Source organism: Dipteris shenzhenensis, chromosome 14 (assembly GCF_047967505.1).
Source record: "Dipteris shenzhenensis isolate YYH24624 ecotype China chromosome 14, Dip_SZ_1.0, whole genome shotgun sequence".
NCBI classification, from domain to species: domain Eukaryota; kingdom Viridiplantae; phylum Streptophyta; class Polypodiopsida; order Gleicheniales; family Dipteridaceae; genus Dipteris; species Dipteris shenzhenensis.
Window position 1 is genome coordinate 13,903,650 of NC_141609.1, and position 27,542 is coordinate 13,931,191.

Here is a 27,542-nt window from a genome sequence, read left to right on the forward strand (position 1 = left end):
TAGCGACTCGTTTGCTATTCATGCAAAAAGGACTTTGGGGAGTGAACTCTGGATCAGAAAAGAAACATAAAGAACGCTCTCACGATGCTGAGAAGATTCCTTGCTTGGGTCGAGCCTTAGGTCCTGAATATTTTCATCAAAAAGGACTTTGGGGAGTGAACTCTCGATCAGAAAAGAAACCTAAAGAACACTCTCACAATGCTGAGAAGATTCCTGCGTGGGAGGCAAAGGACGAGAAAGCACTTGGTTACTTGGGTCGAGCCTTAGGTCCTGAATATTTTCATCACCTCGACGTGAAAACAATAGCAGCTGAGAATTGGCAAACACTGGAGACTCTCTTCGGAAATCGTATGAAGCACTTGAAGTCCAACCTAAAGCAAGATTTATTTGACCTCCAGATGAACGAGTCAGAGACACTGGGAGTGGTCTTTAATCGCATGCAAGCTCTACTAAGACAGCTCAATGATTTGGGAGCACGAATTGAGGATGAAGACAAGAAGGCCATTTTGCTGAGAAGATTACCCTCGGAATAGTATGGAGAGAGAGTACATATATTGTGCCTTGATGATGACCTGGAGTTTCTCGACTGTGTAACGATGCTGCTAAGCGAGGAGAAGCGCAAGAGTAATCAATGCTTCACATGCCGCTGTACAGGCAGCCCTGTACTCTGTCTCTGTAGATGAAAGGGCGACAGTAGGTTGTTTCTTACTCAGCCATGACACGGCTCCTGATGAGAGTAAGAAACAATATCCAGAGGTCGATCTCCAGGTATCAATGTCACTTGCCCAATCACTATCACAGAAACCTCCCAACTCGATGCCTCTGGTATAAGAAATGCCGTAGGTGCTCGTACCCTTCAAGTACCTTAGCACCCTCACACTTTAGCGGAATGACTAAGCTTCTCACAATAGAAGCACTTCATCTGCCTCTTTTTCTCTGTATCCTCGGTCTTGGTCTTATTTTTGGAGTCTTTGAATTACCCTTGCCGGGCTTGTCCCTCGCCACGAGAGCCTTCTCATTCGATTGCGAAAATAGCTTTTCCCGAGCCTCTTCCTGCAATAATAAAGGCCCAAGCTCCTCGAAGGTGAGAGGCTTGGTCCTCTGTCTTGCAGTGACCGTAGTCACGAAACTCTTAAAGCTTCTAGGTAGCTTGTGTAAGGTCAACAGTGCCAGTTGACTTGACTCTACCTTCGGACCAACTGCCACGAGCTGGTCCCTTACCATCTTGACTTTCATCAAATGGTCATGAACATTGTCACCTTCATTCATGTCCAGGTTGTACAGTTGGTGTTGAAGCATCAGAATTCGAGATGTATTGTCCGTTTCATACAAATCCTTCAGGATAGCCCATGCCTCTACAGACGTCTCGCCTACCTAAATGTGCGGAAGAACTGTCATGTACACGGATTGGTATCTGACGTGTACTGGGTACACAAGACTAGCTCAGGTAGCTTGGGGAGGCTTACAGTTAGGCAGGCTTGATTCTCGCATTGAGTGGCAAGGGTACGAACCAGTTAGAGGTCTTCGCTATTTTTGGCGCTTGGGGCCCGAGTCTATATAAGGGGCCCAGAGGTTCAGTTCTCAGGGAGCCGAGGGGAGTAAGTCTCATTCCCAGGTGCTAGGTCTAATCCTGGATTGAGTCGCGGACGCGCGCCTGCATCATAGTGTAGCCCAAGGCCCAGCCGCAGATCCCAGGCTTCACAGCGCCACCTGGTGGTATGGGACACCAGGCTGGTTAGGATCTGGATGGGAGTTCGTGCCAGTAGCTCAGCTCGTGGCTCGGAGGGGACATCTCCTGATTCGGGATCACATCCCGTAGATGTCATGGTTGGGTGGTGGGCAGCCTGCTCAGTTTCCTCACGTTGGTGTGTTCTTGTGTTTGCTTGCAGATCAGAGGTTTCGGGAGTACTGGGGACGTGTCAGTTGGTATCAGAGCCAACTCCTGAGGTAGGAACTTCTGTTCCAAGAATTTTGGACGATTTTTTTTCTCCAGGTATGCCCTAATTTCGAAATTCATGTTTATTACCCTGCACGTGCCTTATGGTTCATGGTTAAGGGTGGCGAGAAAGGGTGAATTCGCAAGAAGCAAGGTGGAGTGGAAGAGAGGCCATGAGAAAGGTCGTCTATAAGGGGAAGAGCTTGGGAGTAGTTCGTTAGTTGTAGGAGTTGGCGCAGGAAAGAAGTAGGAGCGAGTTCTAGAATAAAAGCAGAGAGCAAGGACGGGATGGAAGGCCGCGGGAAACCTTCAAGATGAGAATTAGGGAGTGGGTATTGATGGCTGGAGTGTGGATGGTGGTGCGTAGCACATGACAGTCCCAAGGGACTGGCTTGGACGCGAAGCGCGCTGGGAAAGCTACGCCAAATTGGGCTTTGAAAGATTAAAAAAGCAAAAGCCTTACCAAAAGTAGGGGTCTACTTTTTTGGCGTGCATGCTACTATAAGCCTGGAATATGGCGCTCTTTGTTCAGGCGGCCATCTCACATGCTCTAGTTTGCAGTCCATGAGTGCGCATAGCCAACCACCCACCCGCCATCACCGAGTATCACCCGTTAGCTCAGGCTGCTATATCGCAATTCTGAGTTCGGAACAGCCCTTCTCTCATAGCCTTCCAGTTCGCCATCTTGCTGCTCCTCTGCTTCAACACTCTCCCCCCTAACGAAATCTCCAGGCAGATCGTTGTTTGCAGCCTGCTTTGGGATTCCATTTTCTCTGCTGCCCATGTGGGCCATCTCCTGGTGGTTCTAGTGATGTCCTATAGGCCATAAATACAGGCACTTATAGTGTTAGTGCCTTTTAGGCCACATAGGACACTTAGTCCTATGTGACACCTAGGACACTTAGTCCTAGGTCTAGGTACTTGTACCTTGTACTTCTCTTTTTCTTATTATCCTAGTTTTGACGTGACGGCTAATCTATCGACTCTTTTGCAACCTGCATTCTCTCTTTCATTCGATCCTACAGTGGTATCAAAGCGGGGCTTGACTCGTCTTCTCCTGCACCTGGACTCACATCAGCTCTCTTCAGCTTCACTGCCCTTCATCCGTACAGTCGTACGGTACGACGACTGTACCTACAACCTGCTCCGTACTTACTTAGCCGTACAACTTTGTACCTGCGCCGCCGCATAGCTCTGTACCTGCGATGTACGTCGTACCTGATCCGTACACAGCACTTATTACGTACCTGCGCCGTACAACCGTATGGTTCCGTACTACTCCGATACGTACCTACACCGTACAGCCTACACATAGGATCTGCATCGCCGTACAGCCGTACAACAAACGCCGTACAGCCGTACAACAGGCGCCGTACCCATTTCGTACTGCTTTACGTACCTTCGTCGTACATTTCGTACAGCCGTACCTGCACTCCATACAGGCACAGTACTTGTTCACTACCTGCTTCCGTACAGGCATCGCACATGTTTTTGTACTCTACTTCTGTACATTCACCGTACAGCGCTCCGTACAATGTACCAGACCCGTACAGCTTGTACCTGCACAAAGTATTCTGTACAGTTTCACACGTGTGAAACTGTTGTCAGAATCTGTACTAGCTAACATTGGCTGTGAATCCAGACATTGGCAGTTCTTGGGGCTTCCAGTTCTTTTCACCTTCTTTAGTTGCAATTTCTTGCAAGAACATTGGGGCTTTGGAGTTTGGTCTGCAATCTCTTGTTTGTTTGCAAGACATTGAGTCACTTTTGCAGGACTTTGAGTCAGATTTGCATACATTGGGTTACATTTGCAAAAATTTCAGCAAAATTTGGGGCTTTTCTGCATTTGCTCTCTTTTTGGCCTATTTGCCCTCAATAAATTTGGGGCTTTTGCCAGATTTGCTGTTTTTGCAGTGAACGTTGCCTGCCACAGTCACATTTGGGTCAGATCTACATTTGCCCTTTGATTTGGGTCGGAAATTTGCAGATATTTGCTGTCATTTTTGGACAGCCAGCTTTTTGCAGTGATAGCCTTGAGGCTTTTGGGTTTTCAGGTCTCTTTCAGGGTATCACATTTGCTATGGCTGCGAATAATCAAGATCTATTTGGCGTTGTTCGTGAAGATGATAAGTTGGATGGCACCAACTATCCGATGTGGTCTTATCTCATGAAACATATTCTTGTTGCAAAGCATTTGTGGAATATTGTTTCTGGGGCTGATTTGAGGCCAGCCAATGCTACAATGATTGCCTCTACTGCTGGTCCCTCTGCAGGGGGTACTCCTCCTGATGCCTCTTCCTCTAGCACTCCTGCTGCTGCTCTTCCAACTCAAGAACAGTCAAGATGGGATGCAAGAGATGCAAATGCACATTCATGTATTGCTTTATCATGCAAGAGAATCATTATTCCACACATCCGGTCTTGCAGGACAGCAAACGATGCTTGGGATAAATTGGCTTCTCTCTATCAGATTCGCAACGAAGCTCGTGTTGCATATTTGAGAAGGCAATTACAGGAAGTCAGTATGAATGAAGGTGACTCTATGGATGCATACTTGACAAAGGTCAAGGACCTCATGGAACAGCTTGCCAACATTGATGAGGTGGTGCCAAATTCACAGCTTGTCAGTACCACATTGAATGGACTGCCAAATACATATCAAGGGTTTGCTACAACCCTTCGATTAGTGGCCATGGGTAATCCAAACCACTATTCTTTTGATCAACTAGTTACTTTGCTTTTGCAGGAAGAGCAAAGTAGAGCTAATAGACAAGCCATTATTCCTGATCATGCATTTGCTTCACAACAGACAGGAAGAGGCAAGGCTTCCAAGCCTATGGGCAAGCCAAAATCTGCACATAGCGGCTGCACTTCCTCCCATGCATCTAAAAATACACCATCTAAAAATACAGCAGATAAGTCAAAGAAGAAAAGATGCAACTATTGTCACAAGCCTGGACATGACATTTCAGAATGCAGGAAGCGCATTGCTTCGGAGAAAAAGAAAGCAGGATTGACAGTTAATGCCTCTCATGCTATTGAATCCCATGAGCCAGAAGATGCTTCACATGCACATGCTCTTCAGGATGATTGGGCATGGGCTGTCCATTGCTCATTTGATCCCTCCAAAGCTGATGCATTCTTTACTACTAATGATGCTCAGTCCTGGTACTTTGATAGTGGTGCTTCCAAACATGTCACATCTTGCAGATAGTTGTTTCATTCTTTAGCTGATGCACCTCGAGGGGGGACTGTCACATGTGCTAATAATGCTTCATATGCTGTAAAAGGAATTGGAGATGTGCAGCTCACATCCATTTCAAGCCATCCTGTTACTCTGACAAATGTTCTTTTTGTGCCTGGAATTGAAGTCAACTTGATTTCAATTTCAGCAATTGCCACTTCAAGTTTCAGAGTTATTTTTGATGGCTACAGATGCCTAGTTTATGATCTTCGTGATGACAATGCCATAGTTCTCACTGGCACTCTGCAAAAGGGGCTTTATCACCTTGATCATCACTCAGCTACACTTTCTATTGAAGCATTTGCAATTTCAGATTCACAGCTTGCTGATAGTCATCTTTGGCATGAGAGAATGGGTCATCTCAATTATAGAGCTCTTGCAAAGCTACATTCACAGCATATGGCAAATGATGTACCTCAAACTCACACAGTTTCCAAACATGTGTGTGAGGGTTGTCTTCTGGGTAAGATGCATTGGTTTCCTTTCAAAAGAATTGTCCAAAACTCTCACAAAGGAAATTGCAGCTAGTGCACAGTGATGTTTATGGCCCAATGAGGACAAATGCCATTGGAGGGTACAAATATTTCATAACTCTCATTGATGATTTCACAAGATATTGCTGGGTATATCCTTTAAAAGCCAAATCTGAAGTTTTCTTAAGCCAAATCTGAAGTTTTCTTATACTTTCAGAGGTGGCTGAATATGGTTGAGAATGAATCAGGATGCAAGCTTGTCACCTCAACACAGATAGGGGGGGAGAGTATATGTCTAAGGAGTTTGATGCATTTCTATCTTCATGGGGCATTATTCACTCGTGCACTACTCCTTACACTCCTCAGCAGAATCCTATTTCTGAAAGGAAAAACAGGTCCACAATGGAGATGGCCAAATGCATGCTTAAGGCCAAGTCTTTGCCCAATAAATTTTGGCTTGATGCAGTGATGTGTGCCAACTATGTGCTGAATAGATCACCTACATGGGCATTGAAGACTGTTACACCTTATGAAGCATGGAAAGGCAGGAAGCCTTCACTTTCACACATGAGAGTTTTTGGGCCTCTTGCATATGTTCATGTACCATCTCAGCTCAGACATAAGCTTGATAACAAGGCAATCAAATGCATATTTATTGGTTACAGCCAGGAGAGCAGAGGGTATCGGTTATATCAACCAAATACTGGGAAGATTATTGTCAGTAGAGATGTAATCTTTGCTAAACATTCAGCTTCTCCTCTTGTGGACTGCAAAGCTAAGCCAGATGTTGACATGTTTAATGCCTTTGAATCTTGGTTACCTCTGCCATCCTCAGAAGAGGACTTTGACCAGCAACATGAGCCTCCTACAGGCCCTCCACCAAGCAATAATCAGCCACTACCCCATGCTGATTTGCAGGTTTCTCTTCCAGCACAAAATGATCCCACTATTCATGATGCAGTCATTGAAGAAAGAGCTGTCAATAGACAGCAAAGGCAAGTTCCCAGATGGCTTCTTGATACATTGAGGGACAGCAAACAAGATCAGCCTTTTGCTGCCCGGACAAGATCAGGCAATAGACAACATGGTCACTTTCTTGAGTTTGCACTCCTTGCTACAGCTTGCAATGAAGAGCCTCTGTGCCATAAAGATGCTTTTGACAGCAAAGAGTGGATGGATGCAATGAGAGCTGAGCTACATTCCATTGCTAAAAATGACACATGGGAATTAGTAGATCTCCCTCCTGGCAAGCATGCCATTGGAACCCGGTGGGTCTACAAATTAAAAAGGAAATCTGATGGCAGCATAGATCGATACAAAGCCCGTCTTGTTGCAAAAGGGTATGCCCAACAACAAGGCATTGACTTTGAGGAGACATTTGCTCCCACATCCAGGATTACTACCATTAGATGTGTCATTGCCATTGCAGCCCATCATCATTGGCAAGTGCACCAACTTGACATCAAGACTGCTTTTCTTCATGGGGATCTGCAGGAAGAAGTATATGTCACATAACCTCCTGGCTTTGAGGTTGTTAATTCTGAAAATAAGGTATGCCGGCTTAGAAAAGCCCTTTATGGTTTGAAGCAGGCACCCAGGGCATGGTATGCCAAAATTCATGCACACTTACTATCCCTTGGTTTTCAGAATAGTCCCATAGAACCCACTCTTTATGTCCGTGGGAGTGGATCTGATTTTTTAGTGCTGATTTTATATGTGGATGATATGCTCAGCAAATTGCAGCTTTCAAGGCTGATTTGCAGCAGATTTTTGAAATGTCAGACATGGGACAGCTCCACTATTATTTGGGCATTCAGTTTGCTCATGTTGAGGGGGTTATCATGATGTCTCAATCCAAGTATATTGGACAGCTCCTTGATCGTTTTCAGTTTGAGGATTGCAAGCCAATTTCTACTCCAGTGGACCCTAGCTTCAAATTCTCAGCTCATGATGGGAGCCCACCATGTGATATCACTCTTTATTAGCAGGCTGTTGGATGCCTTATTTATTTATGTCACACCAGACCTGACTTACAATATGCAGTATCTCAGCTCAGCAGATTCATGCACATGCCCAGTTCACAGCATTGGCAGGCAGTGAAGAGTGTCTTCAGATATCTCAGAGGCACTCACAATTTAGCCCTCTTCTATGGTGATCAGGGTTCACTTACCATGCATGCTTACACGGATAGTGACTGGGCAGGATGTTCCGACACCAGAGTGTCACATACTGGAAATTGTTTTTTGCTTGGCAATTCATGTATCTCTTGGCTCAGCAAGAAGCAACTAACAGTTGCCACATCTAGCTGTTAGGCTGAGTACAGGGCAGCTTTCACCGCTACAATAGAGTGTGTTTGGCTTAGATAGTTACTTACAGATCTTGGTATTCGCCAGACATCCTCCACTATTGTCTACACTGACAGCCAGAGTGCTTTGGCCATTGCGCGTAACCCAGTGTTTCATGCGCGTACCAAGCATATTGAAGTTCATTATCATTATGTTTGGGAGCGGTTGTCAGCAGGAGACATGGAGTTGTCCTATTTTCCCACAGAGGACAACATAGCAGATATGTTTACAAAGGCACTTTCTCGTCCCAAGTTCGAAGTCTTTCGACAAGCTTTACACTTGGTTCCCTTTGTTACATGATCTGACATCCCTTGTACATTCATAGGTGGCTATATCCTTTTGGATGAACATGTGCCACCATGACCAGAAAATACGAGGTATTCTGAGACGTTTCCAGAGTACTTCAGCCCATCCCATGGAGGGGGGTTTGTAGGCCATCTCCTGGTGGTTCTAGTGATGTCCTATAAACCATGGTATGTGCCTTGTAGGCATAAATAAAGGCACTTGTAGTGATACAATGCAACTTCGGAATATATTAAACACTTCTCATTATGATGTGTATCAGTGTGTTTTAATTCCGCTTTCTTTATTTGTTGTCTCTGTTAATAACAAGAATGATTTAAGTGTGTTTGAACACCGTGAATTGAGAACGTTGTTAGATGATTTCATGGATATATTCCCTGCTCAACTGCCGGAAGGTTTACCTCCAGAACGGGCAGTAGACCATCGCATAGATTTAGTACCTGGGGCTCAACCTATTAGTGTTCCACTTTATAGGATGAGCCAGCTTGAGGAGGATGAGTTAGCTTCACAGCTACAGGATTATTTGAATATGGGCTATATTCGCCCAAGTAAATCACCTTAGGGAGCACCTGTTCTCTTAAGAAAGAAGAAAGATACTTCATGGAGAATGTGTATAGACTATAAACGATTGAATAAAGTGACAATTAAGAATCGATACCCTCTACCTCGTTCTGATGATCTGATAGACCGATTCGCCGGAGCAAAGTATTTCACTAAGATTGATTTGCGTACGGGTTATCACCAAATCCGTATCTATGCTAAACACGTAGATAGAATAGCATTCCGAACTAGGTATGGCCACTACGAGTTTCTTGTATTACCTTTTGGTTTGACCAATGCTCCTGCCACCTTCCAGCAAATGATGAACGATTTGTTCCGAGATTTTCCGGGCAAATTCGTTGTAGTGTTCTTAGATGACATCTTGGTATATAGCCGAACGCTAGAGGATCACATAGGACACCTCCGGATTGTCTTAGTTATTCTAAGACAGCATAAGCTCTATGCCAAGATGAGTAAATGTGACTTCTTTATGAAGGAGATCATTTACTTAGGACACAAGATTTCTTCTGAGGGTATTAGCATTGATCTGGATCGTATCAAGAAGGTTTTAGAATGGCCTATCTCTCAGACTGTGAAACAACTTCGTTCTTTCCTAGGATTTACAGTATTTCTACGGAAGTCTGTGCGTGATTATTCACACATCACGGCACCCCTGACAAACATATTGAAAGGTTGTGGACATAGGTCTACCCAACCGATCTCTTGGAATGATGCATTGAACAAGGCTTTTGAAACCTTGAAGTTAACTATCAAGGAAGCACCCGTTCTTGCATTACCCGATCCTACCCGGCCTTATGTTTTAGAGGCCGATGCGAGTGATTTTGCGATTGGGGCAGCTTTATTCCAAGAGAGCAGACCTATAGCTTTTGAGAGTAAGAAGCTGGACGACACCCAATATCGTTGGCCCACACTAGAAAAAGAACTCTATGCAGTCGTGTATGCTCTGAAGGTTTGAAGACACTACTTGTATGGTTCGAAGTTTCTTATATTAACCGATCATCAGTCAATCAAGTATGTGTGTGATGGCTCTGAATTGAGGGGACGCAAGGCTAGATGGGCAGAATTAATGCTAGATTTTGATTTTGAAATACGTTATCGAAAGGGTTCGCTGAATAGTGCAGCGGATGCCTTAAGTCGAGTGAATTTTGTGAATGCTATGTCATTTACGAAAATATCCTCAGACCTGTTTCAATCCTTGAGAGGGCTTTGCGCAATTGATAGTCATTTCAGTTCTTATTGGCAGAAAGTCCAGGATGGGAGTGTTGGAATACTGAAAAGAAAGAGTAGAGTGGACACAAACTCAGAATACTTGCTTATAGAATGAAGAAGAAAGAGGTCCTTAAGTAGGCACCTCATACAAGGTCACTGACATCACTGATGACCTCAAAGCTCCACAATCATCTCCTCAATCTGCTCCTAGATTCACTCAATCATCCTATGTGGCTTTTCCACCACCTAACTGTGCTTGTGGGCACCTAACTGTGCCTCTAGCACTCACACATAGAAACATAAGGTGTGCCTGAGGCATACACCTTGAGATATCCCAACAAACCCCCCCTCAAGGGAATGCCTCAGTTTATGTCAAGGATACATCTAGTCTCATAGTTTCTCATGCCATCTCATGGTGGTCAAGGATTAATCTATGGCTAGGTTCTCATGCTAGCAAGGGTTCCCTTGGGTGTAAGGTAAACAAAAAGGGATACAAAAAGACCTTCCAATGGTTATCTCCCCTGCATGTACATGCACACAATGTCTGCAGGAGGTACCATGGAACAAAACATACACATGGCCTACATCATAAGGTGACCAGAGGTGTTTACAAAACACACAAAACACAATAGTTTATTTTCACTCATTTTGGAGGACTATCCAGGCTGAGTACCTTGACATAAAAAGAGAGATCTGGAGCATACATAGAGATGTTTAAAATGCATAATCTTCATGGGATGCCTCATCTTGTGGAGGCAAAATATCCATGTCAAGGCAAGGTCTTACCACATGGGCAGTGTCTAGTGCCTTATAAGATGGTACTATGATAGAACAAGTGGATCTGAAAGTCATATCCTTCAAGAGAACAATTATCTTGTCATCTCCATAGTTGTGTAGAGAAGCATATCTTAGGTATCTGAGCTTCATCTTTTTCTTGTACTTGGAGTCAAATAAAAGTGCCATGAGAGGGTAGATCTCTGTAGTTGCTTCCTTTTTGGCAACCATTGTTTTGGCAATCTTCAACAAGGAAGTCAGGTTGGCATTTTCATCCTTTGTAGCATAAGAAGACATTGCTTTATGTTTTGGCTTTTCACATATTTTGCATAAGCAAGCCATGAGAGGCTCTAACCCAAGTATTGGGTAGTGTCTTCTCTCTTACAGGGCTTAGAATAACAACTGAAATGCTTCAAAATATAAGCATTTAATGTAGCAAATAGTAGTGACTAGATTTCAAACAATGATGCTTCCTTTTACATGCTTCATAGAAGTGGATGAAATAAACACTTTCCAATCACAACCAGGTCTAGCAAATCAAAGCAAAACTGAAGCAACACTTGTAATGAAGTTATTGAAAACTTCAAAAGACCAGAAATGCTAGAGTAGCATTTTATGTAGCATCATCTTCAAAACTTGTCCAAAACTGTCAAAAATGAAAAGCTGAACTTGGAGGGCTTGTAGCTCACTCTTCAAAGCAAGGAAAAGAGGGCTTTCTGAAGCAAAAGAAAGCTCATATACCAGAGAAGGTCCAGCACAGAGGTTGGACGAAATGGTGCGCACTTTTGCCCGGGAGAGTTGCTACAGGCTGAAACTGAGTTTTGACGATTTCTCCCTCGTTACTGAACCAAATGACTTGAAAAATGGCTCAAAATCTTCGTCTTGAGGTCGCCCATCTACTCCTAAGAGGGCTCAGGCAATGGCGGAGTATGCAGGGAGTATTGAGCAACAGAAGAAATTCGCTGTTTGGAGAATGGCAGCCACCACAGACGTTTTTTCTTCAATTGCTTGCAGGTGGAAGTTCGCCCATACTAGAGGAGTTTCCAGCTCAGAGGGTTTGGGCAATGGCTGTTTGTAGATGGAGAACCAAGCTCTCAAAGATTTTGGGAAGAAAGAGGAAAATGGAGAAGAAGATGATGATGTGGCAGAAATGGGCTCAAGGGGGATCAAAGGGCTCTGATACCATGTTGGAATACTGAAAAGAAAGAGTAGAGTGGACACAAACTCAGAATACTTGCTTATAGAATGAAGAAGAAAGAGGTCCTTAAGTAGGCACCTCATACAAGGTCACTGACATCACTGATGACCTCAAAGCTCCACAATCATCTCCTCAATCTGCTCCTAGATTCACTCAATCATCCTATGTGGCTTTTCCACCACCTAACTGTGCTTGTGGGCACCTAACTGTGCCTCTAGCACTCACACATAGAAACATAAGGTGTGCCTGAGGCATACACCTTGAGATATCCCAACAGGGAGCTCCATGGTTGACCAGGACTCAGGGATTATGCCACCTACGGTACAGGCGGCAGGAGGTCAGTGGATGATTAACGGCTTGCTGTTCCGGAATGGAAAGATTTGTGTACCAGATGTTTTGGAACTTCGATCCAAGATTCTCTGGGAGTGTCATGATGCTCCTAGAGCTCGACATCCGGGTATACATCGGACTCTATCTCTTGTGAAGCATACCTTTTATTGGCCTAAGATGCGTGCATTTATTGAAAACTATGTGGTAGGTTGTTGGGTTTGTTAGGTTACTAAGGCAGAACGCCTTAGAAGTGCGGGTTCATTACAGCCATTACAAATTCCAGGTAATAAATGGGAAAGTATTTCCATGGATTTTATTACTGGTTTGCCTCGAACGCGCAAGGGTCATGACTCCATTTGGGTCATAGTCGACCATCTGACAAAAATGGCTCGATTCTTACCTACTAGAACAACTATTTCAGCTGTTCAGCTGGCTCACAAGTTTGTGGACCACTTGTTTAAGCTGTATGGTTTGCCCCCTGACATGGTCAATGACAGGGACTCGAAGTTTACAAGTAACTTTTGGACACTTGTTTTTGAGAAGTTAGAAACTACTCTAAGTATGAGTTCCTCAGATCATGCACAATCCGATGGCAATACAGAGAAGGTCAACCAATTGGTTGAAGATATGCTTCGGGCATATGTTTCTAAGAGACAGTCTTCATGGGAAGATTATCTACCTATGATAGAATTTGCTTATAACAGTGCAAAGCATTCGAGTATTGGTTACAGTCCTTTTATGCTATGTACGGGTTTCAACCTAAGTCACCAGTTATGGTTGGGTTAAAGGGAATCCAAAATGATGCTGCAAAGACTTTCTTGCTAGACATGTAGGAAATGTTGCAATTTGCCAAGGAGTCTATTAGAAGTGCCCAAGATCAGGACAGATTTGATGCTAATAGACGTCGTTCACCTAGAGAGTTCTTTGAAGGAACGATGGTATATTTGCGAATTCCCAAGGAATCCAAGAGCCTAAGTACTAATTTGGTTCCGAAGTTATCCCCCAGATACTGTGGTCCGTTCAAGGTTATTAAAAGAATTGGACCAGTTGCATATAGACTAGAATTGCCTCCTGATGTTAAAGTATATCCAGTATTTCATGTCAGTAGACTGAAAGAGTTACTGGGTGCAGATGATCAACTTGTGTCTCCTCAAGAGATAATAGAAGTTACAGATTTAACTTTTATTCCACACGAACCTGAGACTATTCCTGAATTTTGCGAAAGACAGATTCATAATAGAACTATCACAGAATACAAGATCAAGTGGAGGGATCGTGTTGAGGAGGATTCCACATGGGGGACATTACCGAACCTCCGGAGGACATTTCCAGGTTTTTTAGCGAACTCAGGAGTGAGTTCTTAGAGGAGGGGAAGTATGTCATGTACACGGATTGGTATCTGACGTGTACTGGGTACACAAGACTAGCTCAGGTAGCTTGGGGAGGCTTAGAGTTAGGCATGCTTGATTCTCGCGTTGAGTGGCAAGGGTACGAACCAGTTAGAGGTCTTAGCTATTTTTGGCGCTTGGGGCCAGAGTCTATATAAGGGGCCCAGAGGTTCAGTTCTCAGGGAGCTGAGGGGAGCAAGTCTCGTTCCCAGGTGCTAGGTCTGATCCTGGATTGAGTCGCGGACGTGCGCCTGCATCATAGCGTAGCCCAAGGCTTAGCCGCGGATCCCAAGCTTCACAGCGCCACCTGGTGGTATGGGACACTAGGCTGGTTAGGATCTGGATGGGAGTTTGTGCCAGTAGCTCAGCTCGTGGCTCAGAGGGGACATCTCCTGATTCGGGATCACATCCCGTAGATGTCATGGTTGGGTGGTGAGCAGCCTGCTCAGTTTCCTCACGTTGGTGTGTTCTTGTGTTTGCTTGTAGATCAGAGGTTTCGGGAGTACTGGGGACGTGTTAAGAACAGAGTCCGCCGTGGTCCCTATGATTAATGCTAGGGAGTGGGCATCTCTCTCTTCTCAATTCTCAAGTTCTTCACCATCCACTGGGATGAGAATCTTCCCCTTTTTATCCAACAAGTCTTCCGGTTTTGCCTCCACCCCCGTCGTCAGCTTCCACAACTTCCGGGCCACAAGATGGCTCCGAATCTTCATTTTCCAGATCGGATAGTTCGACCCGTCTAGCTTCCCTGACTCTCCGAAGTTCGGGATAGTAAATGAGAGGAATCTGGAGGAGGAGGAAGGAAGAGAATGGGCTGAAGAGGCAACAGTTGAATCTTTGTCCTCCATCCTTGCTGTAATAAAGAACAGTAAACTGAATATACAGTGGATAACTTGACCATGCACCTAAGCTTGAGTGTCGATTGGAGTCGCCTTCTAGCAGAGGTACTCCGATCTAGAGTTGTGAACCTAGCTCTGATACCATGTTGTAAATAGAGGATAGAATCACTCACACCTCACTTCCTCTCTAGCTCATACAACACTCAGAAAACTGAAAGAGAGATAGACCAAAACTCAAATATATTCCCCCACAATGGTGGGCAACAAAAGCTCAAGATAGAGCATGTACAAACAGCCCAAGTGCTGTCACAAAATGCTGAGTCTCTTCCTCTTCCTGTGCGCTTGCCTATGTGCAAGGCTTTAGTGCAGGTGATGAGGAATGAGGGGGGAAGGGGGGGATATTTATAGGAGGGCAAGGAGCCCTCAAGAAGTGGCCGACCAGGGGTCGGTCCCCTGCTGCATGCACCGACTGGTAGGGAGCCCTAACCAACCAGATCTGGTCGGTTACATAGTGACACGACCCCGCAAGATCTGACCCTATCACTGACCTAGAATCTCGTCCTCGATTCAACCAGAATCATAGCGCAGGTGCCTCGATCCTCCCGACCACCCCCGAGCACGTGGGCTACAACTCGACTCATCCATAGGCCCGTATCTAACCCAGGCGTCCCATACCACCTGAGCCCGTCCAGAGGACCTTCGATACACCACCTATGATCTGCCATGTAGATGGCCAGAGTCCCGGCGGTCCAAGCCCCATCCATCAGTTGAGGAGCACTCATCTGATCTACACAATAGCACTGGCCCTCCCTCTATATAGAAGGAAACCCGCTATAGATAGCACAATGCTATGAATAGCTCCCTCCATATAAAGCGAGCACTATATATGAATCAATCTCTATATATAGCAATCTCGGCTAAAAATAGCCATCCAGCCCTATGCTATCTCGTAACCCACGTTAACCTGCTATCCAACCTTAGGTACACCATGCACATGACATACTCCCCTTCCTCTAAGAACTCACTCTTGAGTTCACCAGAAAGCCCGAAAACTCTCTGTGAAGATGAGTCCATGCCAATAACTATACTCTGACTATCAGTTTGAGTGTGCTATACTTTCCATGAGATTCAAATCAAAGAAAATCTAAGGCCAAAGCCACAATCTTTGATAACCAACCCAAGGAAAGTAAATCTCTCAATCTGAACAAGGTTACATATCGTCGAGTATTCTCCTCAAGAAATCCAATAACGCGTGAATCCTCAGAGTTAGTTCCGTTGACATATCCCCTACACAAGCATGGTAAAATCTGTAGCTGAAGGTAAATGATTCTATCAACCTTATCTATTGAGTATCCTTGAACTCAAAATCTTAGGTTGAGATCGAGGAATCATTGTTCGAACAACCCCATCAATTGAACCCCTCGAGGCCAATTGTTTTGGTTGCAATTTCTATTAACCCTAATTCTTGAGTTACTTAAAAATCCCTCAACGGAATACCCTTGTAATTCAAATTCTTGGGCTGAAATACATGACAGACTTTCCATCGCAGAACAATTAGGTGTCCGTTCATAACTCATGATGGAATAATCTTCATGGAAGTATCAATGGGCAAAATCCTAATCAAAGATATGGTCCCCTTGATCTATCCTCGAAATGCCCCTACATGAGGATAATCAATAAAAATTAAGTTGGCTATATCCAGTTAATGGTACTATTCTAGACATGAATATAGTCAACCATCATAGGAATAACATCCTATGTGATCCAAAGACTACGGAAACATACAATCCGAAATCTCTTAAAACAAGATCCACTATCGAATATCCTGTATAAACTTGTGCACAATAAACCGCTCCGATCACAAGATCATCCAGTTCTTAGGATCTCTTATCTAGGAACATCAAGTTCCAAACAAGGCACTGACATACCATCATCAGAAGAGATGCGGTAACCCTCCTTGAGATTCTGTCTAGACTATGGAGCTCCAGGGTTGAACCCAAAAAATACATGGCTTCTCTCAGGGTAAAGAATCTTAGTCAGCCCTCGTTAGAAAAAAAAAAATTAATCAGGTTGCCCCCAATTCAATTCAACCTACTTGTACTTCACCCTAGAGGTCCTTGGGTATTATTTCACGCTGGATTATACCACCACATCAGAGAATCTTAAACGTAATATACCTTAGTGTCCCATACCACCAAAGTATACTGCAAATAAAAAACTCGGTGGACAATATGAGTAAATGAGGTAGCCAATCCCCCTTCAACTCAGATGATCCCAGATTGAGTCAGGGTGGCAAATCCGTTCTCAATCCTTTTCTTAATGTGATTATATCACCCCCTTGTGTTACAATACCCCAACCAATAGGTCAAAGAAGAAAACCCAGTAGGTAGCATCCCTAACAACTCTTGAATCCTGACTATCCATGACCTTGGGCTTAAAGAGTGAGAATCAGAATGACCCCGCCTTTGGACATGATTCAAAGAAAGTATCCAACAAGACTCATCCTGGTCTAATCAATAAGAACCTTCATATGTCCAAACGGTAACTCGAAGAAACGCCATAACTCACAATCACATCGAGATCAAAACTTCAAATAGAAACCAAACAGGAATCTACGCACCAAGATTCGAGAAAGGGAAATCCAATTGCCTTTGTTAAATCCGGGCTAATATGTAACAAATACTCGGGCATAATCAATGTACCATATATCTAAAAAACTTCAAGATGTAATATATCAGAATAGCGAGAAAGACCTTCTATATGGAACAAAAGTACACGTTATATAATTTGAACCCATCAAATTATAGATGCCACTAGTTACAAATCATAACCAAATTAACCAAAACCTGGTCAATTTAATAACAAGACAGTTTATAATTCATACAAAATTGGGGAGCTTCTTGAACCAAACGTGGTTCAAAAGATCCAGTCGAGCCAAAAAATAATTGGGTGTCGGTCAAAACTGAGGATTTCAACTTCTTCATCGCTTCTCAATAGCACGGAAGCGGTATAAAGACTCGAAAACAAGCTGTCTACATTTGGAACAGCATGAGCCTTCTTCAATATATTTCTGGTACTGAGGGGTTTTATAGTAGTCAAGAGCTGCCCAGAGTTCATCCATCAAGGAATCCATCTCTCGTAGCAGGTCATGAGGTCTACGAGGAATAACCTCCGATGTAGCCTCGTCCTCCATCTTAATAAAATAGTAATCCAACGTAGGTGTTTCATTACTTTCATGTCCCTCCATGGCTGGAAAATATCTCGCACGGGAGAGAGACTAGAAGAAAAGCAGCTGTGTCCAAACGTGTGCTCTTCACACTAACAAAAGGGAATCTGGTGCTGAGTGGAATCAAGGAAGAAGGCGAGTAGAGGACAGCAAGAAAGATGGCGGAATCTGATAGGCTGTTCTCAGACGGAAAGAGGGTGGGAAATTCGCCTTCATGCGCTGAAGTGCTGAAGTGAGAGAGAGAGAGAGAGAGAGAGAGAGAGAAAATCCCGGGTATATAAATAGCCAGGAAGGGCCAGCAAAAGCTAGGCGAATTTAGGGTGGGTGCTTGATTTAGAGCAAGTGCTTTCCTCGCTATTTCAGTCATCTCTCAGCTCTCTTTAGAATCTATTACTCCAAGCTTTGACTCTCTCACTCACACAATAACCCTGCAACCCGGTGGACAGCACAAGCCTCTTCCTTGCCTTGCAGAAGTGCCCTACATTGTCAGTATGGACAGCATCAAGGTCTCGCTATTGGTCGGCATTGCCTCTCAGGTCTTTGGGTTTGCAATACGTGTGCACAATGTACTCTTCAGAAGCACGTTTCCTTGTTCTCTCGAAGAGTATTATTTGTATTTCTCAGTTCTCCAAGTATAAAGCAAATTCTCCCCTGATGGGGGAGGGGACCCTCAGCGTGTACAGGGACCCAATCGGTTGTCGACTCCATTCTCTCTCTACTCTTATCTCATTTCTCTCTCTATGGTGCATAACGCTAATTCCTCGCCAAACGTTTAAAGAAGGTCTTGCTGCGATTAAACGATCAGATTACTGTTGCATGTTACAACAGCACCCTCCAGACCCTGTCTTCTGCCAGTCTTTGCTGACTTGGATTTCATGCTGCCTCATAAACACTGCTATTGCCTCATCAGCAGCACCCCTTCTGGTTCTGATTTGATGCTGCTTATTACCAAGGCAGTTTCAGCAAAAGGGACACATTTCTTTGAAAATTCGCGACACCTGCCAAATATCCCCAATTATGACCCCTCTAACCTGCTCATTTGTCCCTAGTGCTATCACTAACTTAGCCCATTTTATCTCCTACCTGGCGGAAGGAAATCAATGCAATTTTGCCGGGGCTTGCAGTGTAAGTCCCCCCCTTCACTCTTGTACCCACATTTTGATACAACATCTTATCCAATCTACCCTTTGCTTCCTCCTCTCTCTCTCTCTCTCTCTCTCTCTCTCTCTCTCCTCCCTTTGCCCATTTCTCCCTTTCTCTTACCCCTTATGTTAAATCAACCACACTCTCCAAATCTACATCGTCTTGGTATCGGAGCCATGCTCTTGGCCCCTATCTTTCTCAAAGCTTCCACCACCACCAGATCTCTCATCTCCTTCCACTCTGCCTCCATTGGCTTGTCCACAAATAGACCAAAATGTGCATGTCCTCAGCAAAGCTGCAGTCCTCAACAATGGTGCAGTCAATGACGAGCTCAAGCCGTGTGTTGACTCTGCATCCTTTATTTTGCACCATCCTGCAGTTCTCCTCATGCAATTGCCTTCTACCTCATATCTTGGGTACACAAATTGTGTGTGTTTGCTGTTGTGCTTACATTAGTAGTTTCTATTGGGTGTTGCAAATGCCAGACCCTTGCGCATATGCTTGTGGGTAATTCCTTCCACAGGCATGCTTGCAACCAAGTTTTGGAGATTGGGATGGAACTTCTTCAAAGGTAGGATCCAGAGATTTGTTCCACTTGCAAATATAGTGCGAGAGTTCATCCGCTATTAATTTGATTCTTCATCAGCCAATTTGTAGCAACCAATCCAGTATTCAAACAAATCTCGCTTCGTTGCAGAAACTCTTGCTGAATTCTGCATCCCATCATAGCGCTCCGTCACAGGGTTTGTTCCATGCCATGTCACCTTATCCTTGCATCCATGTCATCAGCACTCAAAAGGTGCCACGTAAGCAACTGAGGTTTCCATGTCAACTCAGCAAGTCAACCTGGATTCTGCCATGTTATCTTGCTCAGCCGGATCCTACCATGTCACCTTGCTTAGCCGGACCCTGCCAAACTCAGATCTGTAGAGCTCAAACCCAGCGTTTGCAGCGACTGACATTCAACAGATTTCTTGTTACATTTATCTTTTTAATTTTCAAAGCGATAGTATTTGGTGGTGTCAGTTGAAATTTATCTTTCCAATTCCTAGCCACACGTTGACACCCATTAACACTGATAGGACACCATGGCAAGTCTTAAAGCAACCTACCATCTGATAACTCTTGGCATGAACCACCTTTGTGTTTGTACATATGCAAAGCATGCAAAATCATGAAACCATGTCCTACACCTACATTCCTTGTATCAAAATGTTTGAATCAAAATACCTTTTGCAAAAGAACTGCTTCTTGGGGACAAGTGCGAAACACCATCAACCCATAACCAACCATGGCCAGTCCATAGCAACCCAATGCCACCAAAGCATACAATGGAAGCTGCAATTCAAGAGAGGCAAACCACATGGAAACAATAAGCTGTGTGTTTCTATCAGTGTGTCAAACTATGGATTATCTAATAGAACGAATGTAGCATGTACAAATTCAAAATGCAAGCATGCAAAACTTTAGTAAGTGGATACGACAATGACCAGAGGAAAAGTTTTGTTATAAAAGTGTCGACAAGCTGAGAATTTAACAAAGAAAACAGTCGCCTAACTAAACTACCAAGCCCAATCTAGTTTTTAAAGAGACCATGGATAATCTTATAGAACCAGTAAAAAGCCAAAATGATATTGACATGCAAGCATGCAAAGTTTAGTAAGTGGATAGGGCAATGCTTGGAGGAAAAGTTTTGTTATTATAATGTCAACAGACTGAGAATTTAAAAAAAGCAACCCTGGTCTAACGAAACTGGCAACCCCAATATAGTTTTCACAAAGACAGTAAATAGTACGTACCAATTCAAACTCAACTTTAGAGTCAAACAGTAGTCCGAACGAATGCTCACAATAGGACCACTATTTTACACTTGTAAAAAGACAAAGGAATGTAAAGGAAAGAGAGGCTGTTAGTATGCATACAACAAACATGTCTTTTCACATGAACTGGGATGATGAAGTCATTTTCAGCACATAACTGAAAGATCGGGCATGATAGCATAAAAAGAACAACTTCATCAAAATGGGACGCAAAAAGCAAACAAGATAATGGCGTTAATGAAATGTGACGACTTGAAGGCTTGTCCTCACTCCCAACAGGCGGCCTTCGATAGTTTACAGTTATGGAGATAGTGATGGTGCAATGCCCCTTTCACGGCCTAAACATCCATTTAGAGTAGAGGAGCTCTCTATGATTTACAGCAAATGAAGATAAGAGGGAGTCATACCCCCTTGATAGCTTAAGAATCTATATAGACGGCGACCCAACACAAAGAAACCTGCCATGTGTGCGTGTGTGTGTGTGTGTGTGTGTGTGTGTGTTAAAATCTAAATTTTTATGATTGGATATATTCTAGTCTTACAAAGGTGTATATATATATATATAATTTAGATTTTTTGTTCTGAAATTTTAGCTGTTGGGGCTTCTGCACTCGCGTAAGATAAATCGATGTAGTTGAACATCTGATCACCACTTGGACGAAAATTCAAAGAATGTGCATGTCCACTAAGGTGATAGAAAAATATACCTTTGTAAGACTAGAATATATCCAATCATAATTTAGATTTTTTGTTGTTCTGAAATTTTAGCTGTTGGGGCTTCAGCAACATAAGATAAATCGATGTGTTATATTATATACATGTACACTTAATATAAAGCATATTGACCCTAAAACAACAGAACCTTCCAACTACATGAGCTGACTTTTTATAACCTAGTTGTCCTAACTATTTACCATGCTAGGCCAAATTGACCAAAACCAAAGAAGCCTGCCTACTGCTCTCTTGCTAAAATCACAGCTCAAGAATCATGTGAAACTGTATGACCATTGTGTGGGGAGATGTCTATCTAGTCTATGCATGTTACGTGCAAAGTAATATTTGCCCTACTTCACATAAACATATAATTACATAAAGTTCATGAGGGTTTGCATTTTCAATGTGTAGATGCCAGTGGAGGTTTCTACAACAAGCAGAGAGTGGTTGTCAATGTGAGGCCATTTTTTTGCCTTTCTTGTCCTCTAAGCTCTTAACACCTCTCTAGAGGACAATATAGAAGGTGACCATCCGAGTGGTCTCCTGCAAGCCACAGGCTGGGCATCTCTCTTCTAAGACTCTTATCAAGATCCATCGCATGTTGGAATCTTTCCTCGAACCCGTCCCTAACTTCTAGTTTCATATATTTGCCTCCATTCAAGTTTCCTGTCTGAATCCTGAAGGGTCTTCAGCTCAGGATCTCTATAGCCTAAAAGTTCTTATACCTATTCAAGCTGTCTTAGGAACCACTGTCTTAGATAGGCTCTAAAAGTGACATTACAGTGTATTACTGCAGCACCAAACCAGATTACTTATTTAAGATCAAACACACCAGCCAACGACAGCAATAGTCAGCCCTTCAGAGAGCACGGTGGACAGCCAATAGTATGGAAGTAATGCCAGTCATTACATGACGATGGCAACCATGTCTAAGTTTGGGATGCAAATCCTTACCTGCCTTCAGTAGAAAGAGAATCAATGCTACAAAAGAATTCAAGGCAATGCAGACAGCTCAAATAGCACCGATACAAGCTCATTGGAGGAGTTCATGATATTGTAAGTGAATAATTTGTTGTTTGGAATAACACTAATATCTTATTCAATTGCTATCACGTTCATGGCTGTGTAACCAGTGAGATAGGGTCTTGGTATGCCATTGTTGCTTCAGTATGAGGCTGGCATCCATGCAATCGATAGAATGAGTGTTGAATCTTGTCGATCATTTTATCAGTTGTGAAATATTTCATTAAATCGTGAGAGGTGGCTTTGGGGAGGGGGGCGGGGGGGAGGATAATGATATGTTAGGTCATGGTCTTGATATTGGATTTACTATACCCTTGGTGATACCTAGACATTAAATTCAATTGATGGCGGTTACAAATAATGTTTCAAGGCCTTAGTCACGAGAAAGGGCATTCAGCTCCTATAATTAGGGCTAGTGTTAGGGTTATGCCCTGGAGGCATTTACACCCAAATTAGGGTTTTGCCATGTGATTTGGTACTTTGAACCTCTTTGTGGGAGCACCTTATGAGGGATTCTTGAGGGATATGCTCTACTTTCAGCTTTCTGCATTATGTCTCTCATTGTCGATATGACTGCAAGCAGTTCCCTGGATTCAACAAAATTTCATGCAGCTCCGTGAGGGTCAATTACAACCAACTGAATCGCACCCAACTAAACAAGGACACTTACTGTAAGAAGCATAGAAAAATACATCATTGAAGTCCTCATGTAAGGTAATTGATCGTTTAAAATTATTGTACAACTACGAAAAACTGGATTCTAGTCCTTTTCTGTGATCCACCACATCCGAACAATTTGATGCCTTCCCCTTCTTCCTTGTTTTACAGCACTGAAATGGTTTTGCGATGTTAATAACAGCTATTAAAAAAAGCATTGTGCCTATCTCTATGTAATAGCTCTGCAGCTTTCAGCCTACCTTATTCATGACCATCACCATCCAACTATCATGTGGTCAGGCAGGAGCTCAGAACATTCTACGTAACGTCTCATAAAAATAGCTGAATCACACGATTTTAATTTATTGGAACTTGTTGAGGGAACGTCAAACATTTGGAAACGGAAATCGAAACCGCATGCAAGATACAAAATGGTGTAAGCTAAGGCAGGAGCGAAGTACCAATAAAACCATGTGTGGTGGAACAAGCGAGGGTTGCTGCTGCAAAAGGCCGATCCACAGGGCAGTGACTGCGATTAAAAGAGTGCCAAGCTTCCAGACGTGTTTCATGGCTAGCCCTGACAACACAATTCAATTCAGTACGGCCTTAAAGTTCACGGTGATTTAGATTTAACCTCACCTCGTCATTCAAGAGCAACCTATCTACTTTAGTGTATGTCACGTCCGGCCAGTCCTTATTGAACCTCGCACGTGTCTCCCGCGCGTGCTGCTGCCACAGTGACAAAGATTATTGGATCCGCCAAATGGACAAAGTTTGGTTGAAGGCATTTATTGCATCATGGCTTGTGGGGCTTGAACCCACATCTTGCCACATACGTTGTAACCTTCACGGCAACGTGTAATGCTTGGTCCGTGTTCAAGCCCCAGAGGCAACTTAAAGTAGAAGTAGGTCGCCAAAAAAATGTGAAAGAGCCTTCCCTCTTGGCCTTTATTGTCGCATACCCAAGCTAAAAGAGCTTTGCGCAAACATGACAAAAGATATCTCGATCTTTTCTAGGTCTATGTGGTTTTTTCTGAAGATTTGTTAAGAATTTTGGTAACAAGGCACATCCATTGATTGAACTTCTACATAAGACTCGTGCTTTCTCTTGGGAAGAACAACACACTTTAGCCTTCAAATGACTTAAAGAGGCAATGTCCTGAACACCACTTTTGACCATGCAAGACTTCACGAGACTTTTCTTTGTCATGGTCACTGACGCTAGTGGGCAGGGTTTTGGGGCTGTGCTTATGCAAGATAACCATAACCATCCAATTGCCTTTGAGTCACGTAAGTTGAAACCAACGGAGCTAAACTATTCCACATATCATAAAGAGTTAGCCGCTATAGTCCATGCCCTTAAACTTTGGAAGCACTATCTTATGGGTTCTGAATTACTTAGTAAGATTGATTACCAATGCCTTGGATATCTCCTTACTCAACTGATGATCTCTGATAAACACATAAAATGGGCTACCTTTATTGACCGTTTTAAACCAATGATCCAATACCAACCAGGAAAAGACAATGTAGTTGCCGATGCATTGAGTCGATGACCTAGCTTATATAATATCTCAATCATCGAGGGAGACCCTTTTGAGCTTGAAGGACGCCTATCCCATTGATTGAGACTTTTCAAAAATTTGGCATAAAATTAAGCAAGCCAATGGTACCCCTATGGCCTCATATTCCATTCATGATGACTCCCTTTTCTATGAGCAACGCTTGTGCATCATTGCATCATTTCACCGTTTGGTACTAGAAGAGGTGCATCAACCACCCTACATGGGGCATATAGGTATCGTTGCAATGTATTAGACTATAGTTCAAGATTTTTTTTGTAGTCCAAGCTTAAAGGTTGCATTGTTTGTTGCACAATGCCTTATTTGCCAAAAAGTCGAGAGCTACAAGGACATATATCAAGGTTTGCTTATGCCTTTACCGATTCCTGACAGTCCATGAGAATAAATATCTATGGATTTCATTACTAGATTTCCTACAACTAGCTTTGATTTCGATATGATTTGGACTATCATAGATAGATTTAGCAAACTGGCTTATTTTATTCCATGCAAAAAGACTTTGATAGCAATTCAAGCTGCTCATTGTTCATCAAGCATATCTTTGTTCACCATGGTCTTTCGAAAGTAATTCTGTCAGATAGAGATAGTAAATTCTGGACAACACTTTTTGATAATCTTGGTATGAAGTTAGACTTCTCCACCACTTTTCATCCAGAGTCCAATGGTCAAACTACAGTCACACAATACTATTTGTGACATGATGCGTGCTTGTGTATCGGGTCAGCTAGGAAAATGGGACAAATACTTACACATTTTACAGTTTGCCTACAACAATACTAGGCACTCTGCTACTATAGGTAAATGACCATTTCAAGTTGTCTATGGCAAGACTATTCCTACTCTGTTGACCAATCTTAGGCATCAAGTAGAGGCTACTGACCAATTCACAAAGGACTTCTCTACAATTTTGACTACTGTTCGTAAGAACATAGAGCACGCTCAAGCTATATATACTAAACAAGCAAACACAAGGGGAGAAAAAGAGTAATATTTGAAAAAGGTGACCTAGTGATGTTACGAATTAAAAAGTGTCGACGTAAGAGTATTGAAACACATCCTATTGTCAAGTTTGCCCCTAAATCCTATGGTCCCTTTAAAATTTTAGAGCGTATCAATGACAATGCCTATCAGTTAGAATTATTGCCACATTGGAAAACTCATAATTCTTTTCATGTGCATCTCTTGAAGCCTTTTTGTGGAAATCCACTGATTCAACCTATTGTAGAGGAGGCACCTTTGCCTCAAGGAAAGACCTAGCTATTAGAGCCAGACCGTATCATTGATACACAAATCACTAAGACAAGATGTGGAATTCAAGAACCACCCTGTAGAGGATGCCAAGTGGATGCCCGCAAGATATTTTTGCCAGTACCTTGTTTTTTTGACTACTTTTCTGTCACGCAATTGAGGACAATTGTGATATCAAGCAAGAGGGATGTTACGAGATTTGGGATTATCCCATTATTTTTTAAAATGTTTTAGTATTTAGTTATGAGATCTAGCATTTTGTTGCACAACTGATGCAGTGTGTGCTCACTATTTGTATGAGTGTGTAGCAGTGTGTGCACCACTTATGTGATGAGTGTGTAGCAATGTGTGCACCACTTACGCAATGAGCAACGGTATGTGTAGCAGTGTGTGCACCATCCATACGCATGGCTAAATCATGGTCTCAGTGTCCTCAGTCATGATAATAGTGCACTCAAGATAATCAGGTTTGGCATTGTGATCGACGTGTCAGGGCATCCCAAGAATAAGATCTTGCTCATGCAAAGGAGTGACTAAGAAATCACGCCTCTCAGCTAATGGCCCTATAATGATGGATGGAAGACATAGTTCCTCAACTAAACAATTTGAAATGAATCGTGTGGGTGCTTTTGTCGTCCAACAAAACATTACATTCTTTTTAGTGTAATGATGCAGTCATGTGTAACAAAGAAGTACGAAAAAGAGATGCACTTTTACTTGAAGGAATGTAGTTGGTGTCCTCTGTTTCCTCCTCATCTCTGCCCTCTTGCTTGAAAGATTCTTCTTAGGGTCCTTTAGCAATATCATCGATGTGGCTGACTCGTGCAAAGTTACGCTAGCCATTACCATTAATATGGCCATTATTTCATCCTCCATTGCCTCCACTATTGTTGGTAGCATTTTTTCCTTGAGTACTTGGCTCGCGTGTAGTAAGTGGGTTTAGCGGACATTCAAACAAATAGTACCCCTTCTCCTTGCAACTATAACACTTGACAAGTATACTAATTCTTCGATTTATATTTGATTCAAACAAATAGTACCCCTTCTCCTTGCAACTATAACACTTGACAAGTATACTAATTCTTCGATTTATATTTGATTTAGCAGGCTTCCAATTAAAGACCAACTTTACCAATTGGGCCCTCCTTCTTGAGGAATAGAGTATGTTTCTTTGCTTGAGGAGTGCGAGTAGCAGAGCTTCTTACCTGTTTGCTCTCTGATTCTAATGCCAAATCCATAGCATCAGAAGCTGTAGATGGTTGAAGCATGCAACATCAGCATGAATAGTAGGGTGCAAACCCTCAATAAAGGTACGACATTCCTCCTTTCGTGGTACTTTTTCAATGGTCTATAATTGAAGTAGGGCTGAAAGATATTTCTTAGTGTATGCATCCATGCTTTCATTGTCCAGCTGCCTCATTCTTTGCCATTGCCTACAAGTATCCTCTTCGACTGTGTAGGTAGGAAGCACTTCTTAATTTTGTCTTTGAATGCTCCCATGTCTTTGGAATGCATGTGCTTTCCGTAA

General features: G+C 43.1%; 1 protein-coding gene across 2 annotated transcripts in view; it reads right to left on the bottom strand.

Annotated features, from left to right (window-relative positions):
* The window catches only part of DPMS3 (dolichol-phosphate mannosyltransferase-like protein), a 37,404-nt gene extending 13,478 nt beyond the window's left edge, over nucleotides 1-23,926 (bottom strand). Inside the window, exons 1-3 of one of the 2 annotated variants that reach the window (XM_087385124.1) lie at nucleotides 23,842-23,926; nucleotides 23,645-23,754; nucleotides 20,200-20,307 (exon numbers count right to left, since the gene is read on the bottom strand). In XM_087385124.1, the coding sequence (XP_087241250.1) occupies nucleotides 20,200-20,307; nucleotides 23,645-23,752 (216 nt within the window). In that variant the 5' untranslated portion in view covers nucleotides 23,753-23,754; nucleotides 23,842-23,926. Of the gene's footprint in view, nucleotides 1-20,199; nucleotides 20,308-23,644; nucleotides 23,819-23,841 lie in introns of those variants that run through there. The other variant, XM_087385123.1, reaches the window with a different exon arrangement.
* Nucleotides 23,927-27,542: the final 3,616 nt, after the last annotated feature.